Raw genomic sequence first — 14,943 nt, 5'->3', positions numbered from 1 at the left:
ATGGATAAAGTTCTGTTAGAGTAAAATTGGATCGATCTGAAGGGGAACTAATCAGAGCTGCTCCTGGAAGTGTTTTTTTTTTTTTTTTTTTTTAACTTGCTAGTTTATTAGTAGTGCTGTGCCAACTGCCCTTTTTTCCACTTTCTTTTGGCAAACTGTTGCTAAGCAAGCAAATTGAGGGAGCAAAAACTAGTTGCTAGATCGCAGTTCCAGTTAAAAAATGATTTTAATCTCGTTTTATGGTTGTTTTCCTCATATCACAATTATAAATGTGCTATTGCTATCAGTTTGCGAACTAGAGGTTTATCATTTGAACACAGTTTTTAAGTTTATCTAGTTGGGTAGTGAGTGCACACAACTGCTACACATGGTACAAGGACAAAGCCAATCATTGCTTGGGAGCTAATGAATTTTGAAAAGCAAGACATCCTAACTACATCTAATAGTATTCCGTCTTTATTTTTTCTTTCATCTCTCTCTGAGTTTCCGTTCTCTCCCTCTCTACCCACTTTTCTGTGTTAGCTGTTGAAGTGCTTTCTTCCGCCCCTGTGGGAGCTCACAAACAGCTGACTCATTCATTCCCGCTTCGCGCTCTGCTTTCATTTTTTACATTATTCAAACAAATGTGTTGCTTTCTTTCTTAGACACAAGACAGCACAGGGGCCGCGACCCCAGCGGACTTATTTCAGTACACACATGCAAACACACCTGCATAAAAAACTGTTGCTCACGAGCAGAAATGCATTACACAGAAACTTTAATCTTAAATTTAAACTGATTCACTCTCAACCGCAGGAGCGATAAGGCTAGTTGGCACACGTGGATGGCACGCTGTTGTTTATCTGTAGTCTCACTGTCCATCTGTTATTTCATCTTTGTTATGTTGTATGTGTTTATTTGTGATCTGTCAGGCTAAAATAAAAAAAAATAAAAGGGTATGTTATATGTGAGGCTTAAGCTGGAACCAGAAATGAAACATGGAATAATGAAATGCCAAATAAATAAGAAACCAGCAATTTGATACTTACAAATTAATTTTGTAAGTAAACTAATTTTCTATTACATTTCACGACATTACTTTTTTTCTTTTTCACAGTTTCTTTTTCTTTGTTGTCATAAAGTAGTAAAAAGGTTCTGCTCTTTTGTTCAAGAACACAGATGTCTCTTTCCTTTACTAAAATTAGTAATTAGACAATTATTTGATTGGCTATGTTGCCTCACTTTAGTCACCACTAACCTTTGAGGACATGCAGTTCTGGATTACGTTTTTTTTTTTAAATTAAATATTATTATTGGCTACGTAACGGTTTTTCCAACTACTCACGTTGCCAGTCAGTGTAATAAAGATGATGTATTGCAATACATCCTCATCCCAGGCATTACAGGCTATGGACATCCATGCCATGAAGCTCCAAGTGTACAGTATCTGTACTGATTTTAATGCCAGAGGAGGTTTGGAATTCTGCAAGTGTTGAGTCAGCAGGGTGTTGGTGACTTTTGCACACTACACACCTCCGCACTCGTTCATGGTCTGCCGCTTTATGGCTGCAGTTTCTAAATTCTCCCAGTTTGCAATAACACCACTTTTAGTTCAATGTGAAATATCTAGAAAGAAAGAAATTTTACAAGCTCACTTGTTGCAACAGTGGCTTTCTATTATGGTACCATGGTTGAATTCAGTGATCTCTTTAGAATAACCATTCTTTCACAAATGTTTTAAAGGCAACCTGCATGGCTAGGTGCTTTTAATTCAGAGATTAAGATGTGTGGCCAAATACTTTTGACCACATAGTGTAAGTGGCCGTAGCTAAAGTCATTTATATCTTGCTTGAACTTTCATTTGCTGATTTGGTTTCTTTTTTTAATCTTGGACTATGTTTATATATTTTAAACTATATTTATAGACTCAGGAGTTCTGCTACTCCAGCAGTTTTAACCAAACCGCATTAGCTGACATGCTGAGGATTAGACGGGTCAGAATATTTAGGAAATAAATGACATAATATTTGCTTTATTATGTTGTTTTCTTGGCGATCAGTAATGCCCTTGGTGTTACCATTCATAACGTTTAATTTAAATTTACATATCCAGAGAATGATATGTAGTGTACCCGTGTCAGGACTAGAAATATAGCCCCTTATTCTTTCTCTGTGAGATTTCAACAAATTTGACATGGAGCATTCCTCCCAGTATTCCGGAGGAAAGACTTCAGAGTATGTCAGTTCTTCTTCACATCGGCATGGAGCTGTTCCTCACAGTACAAGCTACTTTAGCACCCACTGGTCTCGTAATCAAGACGGACACATGAAGACAAGAGATGTGTGTCCTGTCAGCTCCCATATCCAGTCAGTCAGTCAGTCAGTGAAAACATTTCATTGCTTCGGTCAGTGAGCTCGTCGGTTTATTTATCTGCTTTTACCAACATCAGAGTAGTCAGTGAAAACAATCCAAGAGAAGTTTCATGGGGACCATAAAATTTTCAGATCTTTTTAAAAAATGTGGATATAGTTAAACTAATCGTGGTCATTCAGCATCCCCACAGATTTGTGATCAAATTAAATATTTAAAGTCATAAATTGAGTGATTCTTTTTTTTTTTTTTAGTTTTATTTTTTAGATTAAAATTTTCCACCATGGGGACTCTTCTCTCAAAATGTCTTCCATAATCTCTTGTCCTCAGTTATCCATGTTGTACTTTTTCCCGTTACAGTGGTGAACAATCAACAGACATTTTGTTACAATAATAAATGACGTTTCTTTTTCACACCAGGATTGATTGAAGGAAATTCAAACTCGCAGTTTGCTTTCTTTTGACTGGATGCCACTGTATGTGTGTTTGGGGGTGATTTGTTCAAGAGAAAAGCAGGAAATATAACGGCAAAGTGCATTTTGTTATATTGTACCCAAAATCTGTTCCCAGTGGGTGCATAAAAATGGACAGGCCGTTTTTTTTTTTGTTAAAAGCAGATATGTTCTTTGATCATCCTGTGGAGAGAATCAGCAGTTTTTGTGCTTGCGTATCGGGGAATGTTTGAGGTTGATCAAGAAACATATGCCAAGACATTTGTGATAATAAGGGAAGCTATTCCCCTTTATCCCTCTCAAATCACCCCTTTCATGTGCACCTGTCTATATGTGTGTTATGTGTGTATGTATAATCCATTCTGTTTTCTGTGTTCCAGAATTAGGATCTCCAAATCCAAGTTCAGGTTAGTACATGTTGTTTACCATAGTCTCTTAATTCACCTGCTCTAATGTCTCTAATGCTGTGCTATTTAATTGGTCGTTGGTGTTTGTGTGTGTGTGTGTGTGTGTGTGTGTGTGTGTGTGTGTGTGTGTGTGTGTGTGTGTGTGTGTGTGTGTGTACAGATGTGCAAAAGGAACACAGGCAAACATAGCCTTGCTCTTTGGAGAAACTGTTGCGAATATGTCGGTTCTTCTCTTGCAGAGTTTGATGAGAAGATCGTTGCCATGGTTATGTTTGTGCAGTAAAATAAATTTATGGTAACAATTATTTAAGCTTAGCATTGTAGTTATCAGACTGCAGAGTAGCAGACAGGGGAAAAATATAGAGTGAATGAGATGAATGAAAATGGAAGATAAACAGACAAAAGTTTTGGTGGTAATGTTTAATTAGAAAAATAGATTATTTCTTGCTTGGTAGTGATGTGAACTGTTGCTTAAATGGGGTATGTCAAATAAAGTTTAAAATAAATATTGTAAACAGCCTCGTTCTGTCCTACCACCACATTTAAAGCAAAAAAGTTGCCAGTAAATATGTTAGATTCGCCACTTATAAGCATTTGTGGAGAATATTTATGGAACATGCTCAAATGATTTTTTTATGTCTCATTACAGAAACAAAACACACATCACAGCTTCCACAAAATCTGCATACTGACTGTTTACTATTTGTTTACTCTTTGACTTCTATGGAAACCTAATATGTCCTTTTATTGTCCCTCTCACGTCTCAGTATCTAGATTAAATGCATACATAATACATTAAGACCACACTGGCTTCATTAAAGGTCAATACAGTGGTCCCTTGTTTATCGCGGGAGTTATGTTCCAAAAATAACCCGCGATAGGTGAAATCCACGAAGTAGCCAACTTTATTTTTTACAATTATATAATTACAATTATATATAGAGATGTTTTGAGGCTGTAAAACCCCTCACTACACACTTTACACACTGTTCTCAGACAGGCATGAACTTTTTCACACTTTTCACTCTTATTTATAGACCCTCAAAGTTCAAACCTTTGTAGAAAAAATATGTCCAGTATTACAGAATGAAACCAAAGGCACCCGCGGTTGCCTTTGACGGTGCAAAGCATTTCGTTGACATTGTTGTGTTTGTTGGGGAGAAAACGTACAAACAATTTGACAAGCTGAACGCATTCTGTACTGTACAGAAGACCCACACAAGATTGATTGACAGTGGTCTACAGCCCATCAGGACGCAGAACACAATGCGCTGTCAAAAAAACAAAAAACAAACAAACCAAAAAAAATAACCCCAAAAACCATGAAAAATTGCACACACAAAAAATCCGTGAATCAGCGATGTCGCGAAAGGTGAACTGTGTTATAGCGAGGGACCACTTTACTCCTCAAATAATACACTTAGACTATTTAATTTAATTGCGAGAACAATAAGTTGTTGTTACAGTGATGGAGAAAAAGCTTTTGATAAGGTAAACTTTGGATTTATTGAATCATTCTATAACTTCTGTATACCACATCATTAGCCACTGGCACTACGAATGGAATAATCTCACAAAATGACACACGAAACAGGGGTACTAGGCAAAGATGCCCATCACCATCAGTCTTCTTTTTTCTTTTTTAATTGAGCCACTCATAGCGCCTAAAGTATCTGTCAAAATAAAAATATCATCTGAATCCCAACATCTAATAATAACCTCAAGATTAATCTTTATGCAGACGACATTTGACTTTTCATGCAAAATCCATATTCATCACTACTTGAAACAATGAGCATTATCAAGGAATTCTCAAAAATTTCCAACCATTCCATAAAATGGTCCAAATTCTTCCACTGATATCTCCATAGCGGGGATGAGACAACGAACTAACTATCCCTCTGTACACAAAGTATTTGAAAAACACTAATGTTTCTTGAATTGGAGTCACGGACACGATAAAAAACTGTAGCGTAACGATGCATGCCTGCTTGTGTTGTGAGTGTGTCTCATGTAAAATTCAGTGTGAGCATCATGGCAGAAGCCAGTGTGTGCCATAAGTGACTATAAAAAGCACTCACGCACATTTAAACAGAAGACTGATGCAACATATATAGGCAGAGGGAGAAGATTCTCTGGTGGGCTGTGTTGATCTGTTTTAATTAGAGGAGTCACAATTGGATGAAAAATCCTCTTGCATGTTTGCTGCGGTTGACAAATGGGTCAAGTACGCATAATGCAAAGACACCCACATGTGTACAAAATCATGACAAAGTGACTTACAGTGTTTATTTGGAGAAAAAACAATTAATTGCTCGTTCTTTTTTAAAGCAATTCATTCCATAAATATATAATCAGTGTCTAGGCTATTGAAATTATGTGAAAATCTTAAGTGAAATTCATGCGTCACTACTTTTCCACCTGTAGGCCAACAAGACCACAAGCTGCTCTTCGTTAGTGTTTTTGATGTCACTTGACCAGAATAGGACAATTATGAAATTACAGTCGACACCTTATCAGTATATGAGCGTCGAAACACCCTTTGAGTGGAGTTTTTCCACACAGATGTGACTGCGAAGTTTAACGCTAGCAATTATCAGAAACAATGACTTTAATTTCCAACATGAGAGAGCATTCAAGGTGCAAAAGACCTGACCACAGCATAGAGGAAGATATTAAAATCACTAGATTTAAAAAAAAGGGGGGTTGGCATCCTAAAATGAGCTACTTCTCTTTTTAAAGCATTGTTTTCCTTTGTGTTGTGAGACACAATACAACATATTTCACTTTAAATTTGCCCCTTCGATCATTTTTAGAGCGCAAATGTTCTTTTTTTTTTTCAAACAGTGCATATCTCATGCTCCAGCACAGCTCTTTGTACTGGTTTCTCCTTTCTGTGAAACGCCTTTGAGGATGACTAACCCTCGACCACAGACCGAGGCATGATGTCATCACTGTTTTGTAGAAAACCTAATTGACTCTTTCTTGTCCTTCTTCCACTTCCTCTATTTGTTTTTCACCATTCGTTTCTTTCTTTTGATTATTTTTCTTGGTTTATCCTATTGCTCGTGGGTCCTTTTCTCTTCCTTCATCTTTCCCTTTTCCCACCATTCTCTGTCCCGTCCTCCTACCTCTCTTTTCTCTCCCACCTTTTCCCAACTTATTATCTCTGCTTCTTCCTTCTCAGCCGCTACTCTCGGAGGTGGAACAGGCTGTGTCGAAGGAAATGCCGGGCAGCAGTCAAATCACAAGTTTTCTATTGGCTGGTCATTTTCCTGGTTTTCCTCAACACTCTGACCATTGCCTCTGAACATCACCAGCAGCCTCAGTGGCTAACTGATGTACAAGGTACATTGCTCAACCCACACACATGCACACAAAACAGTAATATGTCTGATCTGGGCTTAATTATTGACCTCTGTGCAATTACTTTCTTTGGCATTATATTTTCATCCCACACTAATTTTACTCCCCCTTTATTTCCCTCCCCAGACATAGCCAATAAGGTTTTGCTAGCACTCTTTACTGGTGAGATGCTGTTGAAGATGTACAGTCTGGGCCTGCAGGTAGGACACTGTATCACTGTTTTGTGTTAACATTGACCACATTCTACCCTTTTTTCTACCTTTAACGTCTGCGTTTTGCTCCTCACAGGCCTACTTTGTTTCACTCTTCAATCGGTTCGACAGCTTCGTAGTATGTGGAGGGATCCTTGAAACCATTCTGGTGGAAACAAAAATCATGTCTCCTCTTGGCATCTCTGTGTTACGTTGTGTACGCTTACTCCGAATCTTCAAAATAACCAGGTTAGTGTAGACCTTAAAGCATATGCATTTGATAAGCAGAAGTTATTCCTTCAGTCCTCCAACAGGCAAGATACTCACCCAGATACCTAATGCTATACTGAACATAAAGTAACATCTTTTTAATAATAATAATATATACTTTATTGATCCCCGTGGGCAAATTCCTCTCTGCATTTAACCCATTCACTCAGTGAAGTAGTGGGCAGCCATGGGCACCCAGGGAGCAGTGTGTAGGTACGGTACCTTGCTCAGGGGTACCTCAGGGTAGCCGTTCAGTGGATTCGAACCCCCAACCTTCCAATCATGGGGCCACCACTCTACCTACTGAGCTAACACTGCCCCGTTTTACAGTGTTTCTATACCAGTGGAGCCTTAATTTTGCATTCAGCAAAGCGGAAACAGAGGATGAAGAACTAACAGGTTACAATAGGTCTGTGATGCAATTACCAAAAACAACAAACAAACTTGGATTTTATTTTGCCACAGTAATCATTTAGTGAGAATTTCCTATTGTGACTAGTTTACATACACTCATTGACCGCTTCATTAGGTACAGCTCGTTATAACGGGTTGGATGCAGTTTTCCCTTGAGAACTGCTGTAATTCTTCAAAGCATAGATTCAGCGCTGTGCTGGAAACGTTCCTCAGAGATTTTGGTCCATGTTGACACGATAGCATTTGTCAGCTACACATCCCGTCCACCACATCCCAAACGAGCGCTATTGGATTGAGCTTTAGTGACTTTTGAGGCTAATAGAGTCCAGTTAACGTATTGTCAAGATTAGGAAAGCAGTGGGAAATGATTTGAGCTTTGTGACGTGGCGCCTTATCCTACTAGAAGCAGTCGTCAGAAGACACTGTGGTCATAAAGAGATGGACAGCAACAACAGCCAGGTATTGGACTGGATTCAAGGAAGGATGGATCTATGCTTTCATGTTGTTTATGCCAAATGCTGACTCGACCATCTGAATGTCGCACCATAAATCAAAGCTCATCAGACCAGGCTGACACCAACAACTATGCCACATTCAAAGTCACTTAAGTCACTGCATTAATCAGTTTAACAGGTGTACCAAATACAGTCCAGTGATTGTATATTGGCTTTTTAGACTTGTCAAGGTTTGGGAAGCATAGGGGTGAGGATCCAAATACAGGATTTCAGAAAGAAACCTTAATAACAAAGCAAAGTTTTCAATAGTAGCTTTCAATATATGTAAACAGGAGTAAAAATTAACAAGGTCTAAGAACAAAAAATCAGCACAACAAAACATGCAAAGGCTACACACAGAGAACACACTGTGACAAAGACTGGACTATTTATACACAAAGGGCTAATTAGGAAATGAATAACAGGAGGGTAAAACACCCACACACAGGTAAAGACAATGGCAGAAAGGCAGATTGGAAGAAAAACATACACAGGACGCACAAAAACACCCACTTGAAAACAGGGAGTAACCAAAACACTCACAGAGATACGACGGTCACATTAACATGAAGACAGAGACAAAGGAACTCTGGAGGGCAAACACATAAAACAGAAACACAGAACAGAGGGAAAAAAACAATAAAGGAAACACTGAAAAGTTCAATCCTACAACTGAAACACTAAATCATGAATCCAGGATGGCAAAACATAAACTTCTTAGCAGGAAACTCCGGCAGCACTGTTAAACTGAAACAGAAACTATCAGACTCCCTTCTAGTCACTTCTAAACTATAAAGAAATCAAAACAGTCAACCTACCAAATATATTATAACAAGACTACCATTTCAACTAAATTTCTCTTCCTTTAGATATTGGAACTCTTTGTCCAACCTGGTGGCATCCCTGCTGAACTCTGTCCGCTCCATCGCTTCCCTGCTGCTCCTGCTGTTCCTCTTCATCATCATCTTCTCCCTGCTGGGCATGCAGCTGTTTGGGGGAAAATTCAACTTTGACGAGACCAGACGAAGCACGTTTGACAACTTCCCCCAGTCTCTGCTCACTGTGTTTCAGGTAATCATGCTCCACTTTTTCTCGTGAAGTGTGTCCGGCCTCCATTGTCACCTTACCTTTGTCCTTGAATGATACAAAAAGTGTAAATTTTATAATGTTGCTTAATTAAATGTAATCTGTCACTATCACGAGGCTGAGGCTTCTTTTAAATGAAAATAAATTTTTATAAGATTTTGTTTACTGTCTTCTGTCTCTACAGATCCTGACCGGAGAGGACTGGAACTCTGTGATGTATGATGGTATCATGGCGTACGGTGGTCCAGCTTTTCCTGGCATGCTAGTTTGCATCTACTTCATCATCCTCTTCATCTGCGGAAACTGTATCCTACCACAACAGGAGGTCCCCATTGTCACAAAGCACTTGCTCATAGGGAATCTTTTGGTTGTTCTAGATTGTTGCAGAGTCTTTCTATTATAATGTCAGGTCCTTTTAGATGTTGGTGCTATGTAAATACAAATACATGGAATAGCTACACCAGTAACCCAGGACATGCGGGCGTGATGCTTATACATGTAGAATTTCAAAATAAAAACGTGGTGAATCAGATCCAGTAACTGACAGTCAAATTTGTTTTCTGACAATCTTTAATCCTGTCATCAAATGGATACTGGTGTTGCTGATTGTGATTTGAATCACTGAGTCACATCTGATATCTAACCCCTTGTTAAGATGCAGTTGCAGGGGAAAAGAACACATTTTGCATGCAGATGCTTTCCCTAAAGCTAAAAGATTTTAGTGCAGGCCACTGAGCGTCTGTACTTAAAAGTACAGAGTAGTTAAAAATGTGTTTTTCAGATTAAATTGTTACTATTCATCAGCTTAGCCTGCTGAATCCAAAGCCAGTGCAGGATTAGTCATTTGGCTTTGGAGTCTGCATTCATTGGTTTTGAATGCTGTTTATCTGATCACTTCAACATAACAGTCTATGAACATTAACTGATATTTTTTTTTTGATTTATTGATTAGCATTCAAATAAAGTGAATAAAGAAAAAAGATTACCACAAAGCAAGAAAGCACAAGACAAGGCTAATCAAAAGGTACTGGCTGAAGCATATGCTTATTACGCCAACCCTTTTAACAAAAGATGTTTTAGCATGCAGCTCCTGTACACAGGGCTCAAAGCAAAGAATAAAACAAAGCAAAAAACAAAACAAAAAACAAAACAAAACTCACTTTTTAACCCAAGCTTCAAGTGGTCATTACAGTAACTGTAGGTTTTGGCTTCCTTTTTTAGCCCCAGGGGTTGCCACCTGTTTATAGCCAGCTTTGTTTGTGATCTGATGGGTCAGCAACATCCTTAACATCACCCCTCTGAACAGATATCCTGCTGAATGTCTTCTTGGCCATTGCTGTAGACAATCTGGCAGACGCCGAGAGCCTGACATCAGCCCAGAAAGAGGAAGAGGAGGAGAAGGAGAGGAAAAAACTGGCCAGGTAAAGCAGAAAACTGAATGGAGGCAGTCAGACAAAAAATTGTAAAGGGATAGAGGGAGATGTTGAGACCCGGCCAATCCAAACAGCACCCAGGGAAAACATTAGCTTGCAGCATCTTGGATAGCCTATTATTTCTCAAGGTGAATAAGGATGCTGACACTAGAAGCTTGAATTAAACCACTAAAATTGCTTTTTCATACATAGAATACAAATATATTATTTGGCTTTTCTCTACAACAGTTTATTATTTTTTTCAGTGTCATTGCAAAGATTAATTCCCAGCAAAGATCAAAGTTGAGTTTAAAGTGCAGCTGAGAAAGAAAGTGTTCTTTAGCACAAATCATAAAAATGTATTCTGCTTAGTTGCAATCTGTATTAATCTATGGAAAAGGTGCAACAGAAAATTGTAATTTTCCTCACAGCTGAGAAAATACCCCCTATAATTACACGTCTTTATGTTGTCCCTCTGATGTTAATTTATGTATGGAGAAGGGAAGATGCTAGAGTTGAGGATCTTCTTGTTCTCTCTCCTTCTCCAGGCTTGGCAGTCCAGAGAAGCGTCATGAAAATGAGAAGCCGCCTCTGGAAGAAGAGAAGAAGGAGAAAATAGAGCTGAAGTCCATTACTTCTGATGGGGAGACCAACACTGCTACAAAGGTACATGGAGACACACAAAGACTCAGTGAGAATATGTGTGTGTGTTCAAAGGAGTGAGAAAAAATGAATGAAATCTCATACTTCTCCTTGTCAGATTAACATGGATGACTGCTGTGGGGATGAGAGCGAAGAGAAGAATCCATATCCCGCCAATGATTATATAGGTAACACACACCACAGCCATAAATATTATGTGTTCCTATAGGTATAAGGTAAGAGGTGGTTTCATTGAGAATTTTGTCTTTGTTATTATAAAAAACAGTTAGTTACTAACATTATATTCCTTCTTTATCTTACTCTCCTCTTTCCCGTTCCTCCTAATCAGGAGATGAAGACGATGATGAGCCAGAGATGCCTGTGGGCCCGAGGCCACGGCCCCTCTCTGACATTCAGCTGAAGGAGAAGGCTGTCCCCATGCCTGAGGCCCGAGCTTTCTTTATCTTCAGCCACACCAACAAGTAATCTTCCTCTCCAACTTCATTTTCTCCGCCCAATATTTCAGTCAGCTTCTGCTGCATTCGTTTTGGCATCCTTTTCCTTTAAAGAGACTAGATGAAAACATTTTGCTTTCTTTCTCGCTTGAACTTTGTTTTTTTAGGTTCAGGGTTCTCTGCCATAAGGTCGTCAACCACAACATCTTCACCAACCTCATCCTCTTCTTCATCCTGCTCAGCAGCATCAGTCTAGCGGCAGAAGACCCTGTCAAAAATGACTCCTTCAGAAATAAGGTAGCATATAAGTGATATAACGCCCGTCTACTCGATTCGAGCGCATTCATAGACTGCTTTTATACTTAAGCACTTTTATCTAACATTCACACACACTCTCACACTTCAATTAATGAATCTGGGGCAAATCAGGGTTCAGTATCCACAGCAGTATTTCGGCAGTATATCTAACAACCTTATGATTACTGGACGACCAGCTCTACTGCCTGAGCCACAGCCACCTGTAAGCATAAAAAAAACCCATATATAACAATATAAATAAAGTATATAAAGACATACAATGCCGGATGTACAGTAAGGCACAGTAGCCATAATTAGATGCCCACACGCACACTCATTCTGACCTAAATGGATTATAGCTATAGAGGAACCAAAGCTTATTGTGAGTGGCCCGTTACACTTAATGAGATTTCGTCTCGAGCACTGTAACTGTTACTAACTTCATGTTAAGAAGATATGAAACGCCTCTTAAGCTTTGCGCTCTTTTAAACTGTTTTATTAGCCAAAAAGAAAAATGAGTAGTTATTGTATCATTTTGTACACATACAGTGTGAAAATATATTTATGAGGGTGTTTTTTGTGTTTGTTTTGCTAAATGTCAACATTTAATCAAGAAATGAATGTATTTACTGTTTTAGTGTTTGCACAGTCTGTTTTGACAATGTGTAAGAAGTTGTGTCTTTTAATTCGTATGCAGCAGCGGAGACTTCGTGTTTAGCCTCAAGGCGAGCTGTGAAACCGCAACATTTTCAGTTACTTTGCAGTATACGAAGGATATATCTGCAATTGTACTCGCTGCGTGACATCAGCCCGTTGTTCGTAAATTAATGTGGTGTTTATGACTGTAATGGAGCTGTAGTCTAATGTAAACACCATGTGTGCTGCTGTATCTGTTTTTGTGCACAGTTTCCTGTCTCAGTCAGTGAGACGTATTCCTCAGAGGCCAATAAAGATCTGTTTTATTATATTTTCCCTTGCTTTGGTGTAGGATCCTATTATATATTCTATTAGTCTAAACCAATTAACCTTAGTCTGAAACAGTAATGAAATCAAAAAACCTGTTTTTCAGCTTTTCCAGCATTTCTATTTTAGTTCATTTGGACCTGAACATTATCATTATTTCAGTAAGTTGTGGAGTCATTTATGTTATGCTGCAGCTGACCGTAAGTCCTGCTTTTTCCCAAAAAGAAGCACACATTCATTGCCAAGTTTTACCACACATTTTACCAAGTTTAGGGCTTCAAGAGTGCTTCTGCTAATGGGGCACAAATAGATTGTATATAGGCAGTGGACATCACCAACTGGTTTGTAGACTGATGTTCTGAAGCCTCTAGATGAGCATTTTGACTGTTTCTATCTTGTTTTTTTTAATCTTCTGTATAAAAATTTACTTCTATACAATGGATGAGCACAAGAGTTCGCCATCTTTTCAGGCCCAGTAGCTACTGCCATCGTTTATGTACAGACTATGAACCTAAAAAAAGTGCCTTCTAATGCTGTGTTTGGGTCGTGAGTGGCGCATCGGCTAGTTGTACATCTCTGGATTTTTGTAAATCGGATTGCGCCACAGCCACCGCAGCTGAGTTGAGCGGCCGTGTCGTTTTTTTAGAGGCATTTTAATAATATTCCAGCACAGGAGCTCAGACACATACAGATATACAGTTTGAAAACATCCGGTTTTGATTTCTTCTCCTCCTACATTAGTGCTTGTGTGGTGATACTGTCTGAGTGGCGACACCTATCCTTCAGAAGAATACCGCAGCACCTTCCTGCACTGTAACGGCAGGTGTAAATACGGGTTTCTGTTAAAATCACTTGCAGTGGTCAGCGAAGCGACCATTACAGCGGGTATACTGTGGCCTTAAGAGAGTCATGAGCATTTCTGAATTCATTCAGCTTTGCTTTGTGAAATGTTAAACAATCTTGGTTCATTAAGAACTTTGTCATGGCAAATGAAACAGTGTAACAACTTTGATCTCTGTTCATTCAGAAAGCCTTTGCGTGTCGGGCAGGGGTAGTCCAAGTCCAGTTAAAATACAGTGTTGTATTTATTTTCAGATCCTGGGCTATGCAGATCATGTGTTTACTGGACTCTTCACCATCGAGATCATTCTTAAGGTAGTATTTAATGTTTGTGATGCACACTAAAGCATTCATTCACTGTTCATTCAGTTTCTTTTTTTTTTCTTTGCTAAAATTAACATTTGGCTGTCAAATAATATTTAATCATTACAAGCTGGTTCATGTGCTTACCAAAAATTATTTACTGGATTTAGATGTATAGATAGGCAAACTGTAGATGTGGTAATATAGTGTTGTTTCTGGTAAGCTAGCATTAAACCCTTTTAAAATATTGCTGCTCGTGGTAAAAGGTAATAATCAGAACTTTGACCCCTGCAGATGACAGCCTATGGCGCCTTCCTCCACAAAGGTTCTTTCTGTAGAAACTATTTTAACATCCTGGACTTGGTGGTGGTCAGCGTGTCCCTCATCTCCTCTGGAATACAGTGAGTACAGTACGATGTTTTATGGTGCATGTGTTATACCTGATCCAGTCACGTTGTAAGCTTTTGTTCACCGATATTACTAACATTTTCCAAATATCATTAAACACGCATTTGTGTTATTGTCTCGTATATAATCACACAAATTGTGACTACTGCGTGAGACACAAATCAAGTGCCTAAGTCGGAAAAAAAAAACGTTAGCAAATTGCTCCGTGCTTTACACTTCTCTGTCTTCTCATAACAAGTTCACACTTCATTACTCCTAATCCGCTGTCTCTTTGTGATGTTTATTAAAATGTTCTCTTCTTCTTGCAGCAAATAACTCATTGAAATGCTGTGATGTTTAATATTCTATACTGCACTTTCTGTCTCTGATGCTTAATAGACTAGACTTCTCGACGTAAGTCCATATTAGTCCGTGTTATAACCCCTTTAACAGACCGTCACCTGAACCGTGTAAAGCTGTCACTTTTTTTGATTTGATATTCCTATAGTCTTGGAGAGTTTAGTCGAAGACTCACCCAAAGCAAGAACAAATAAAACCAAATCTGTCACTGAATGGTTTTGTCGAGTAGGATAACACTGAACTTGTAACGAATGA

The 14,943-nt window shown here is 38.7% G+C and overlaps 1 protein-coding gene across 17 annotated transcripts in view; it reads left to right on the top strand.

Annotated features, from left to right (window-relative positions):
• cacna1c (calcium channel, voltage-dependent, L type, alpha 1C subunit) overlaps positions 1 to 14,943 on the top strand; it is a 218,366-nt gene that overhangs the window by 161,055 nt on the left and 42,368 nt on the right. For 16 of the 17 annotated variants that reach the window (XM_082510506.1, XM_082510505.1, XM_082510513.1 and 13 more), the window contains 13 exons: positions 3,182 to 3,208; positions 6,396 to 6,556; positions 6,701 to 6,774; positions 6,863 to 7,014; positions 8,813 to 9,014; positions 9,214 to 9,334; positions 10,336 to 10,450; positions 10,990 to 11,107; positions 11,202 to 11,271; positions 11,433 to 11,565; positions 11,706 to 11,835; positions 13,894 to 13,953; positions 14,236 to 14,342. In XM_082510506.1, coding sequence (XP_082366632.1) covers positions 3,182 to 3,208; positions 6,396 to 6,556; positions 6,701 to 6,774; positions 6,863 to 7,014; positions 8,813 to 9,014; positions 9,214 to 9,334; positions 10,336 to 10,450; positions 10,990 to 11,107; positions 11,202 to 11,271; positions 11,433 to 11,565; positions 11,706 to 11,835; positions 13,894 to 13,953; positions 14,236 to 14,342 — 1,470 coding nt within the window. The remainder of the gene's footprint in view (positions 1 to 3,181; positions 3,209 to 6,395; positions 6,557 to 6,700; positions 6,775 to 6,862; positions 7,015 to 8,812; positions 9,015 to 9,213; positions 9,335 to 10,335; positions 10,451 to 10,989; positions 11,108 to 11,201; positions 11,272 to 11,432; positions 11,566 to 11,705; positions 11,836 to 13,893; positions 13,954 to 14,235; positions 14,343 to 14,943) is intronic. The other variant, XM_082510509.1, reaches the window with a different exon arrangement.

This window comes from Aulonocara stuartgranti (assembly GCF_965226115.1).
Source record: "Aulonocara stuartgranti genome assembly, chromosome: 17".
Classification (NCBI taxonomy): Eukaryota; Metazoa; Chordata; class Actinopteri; order Cichliformes; family Cichlidae; genus Aulonocara; species Aulonocara stuartgranti.
The sequence above is the reverse complement of the archived record's forward strand: the minus strand, read 5'-3'. Positions and strand labels throughout refer to the sequence as shown.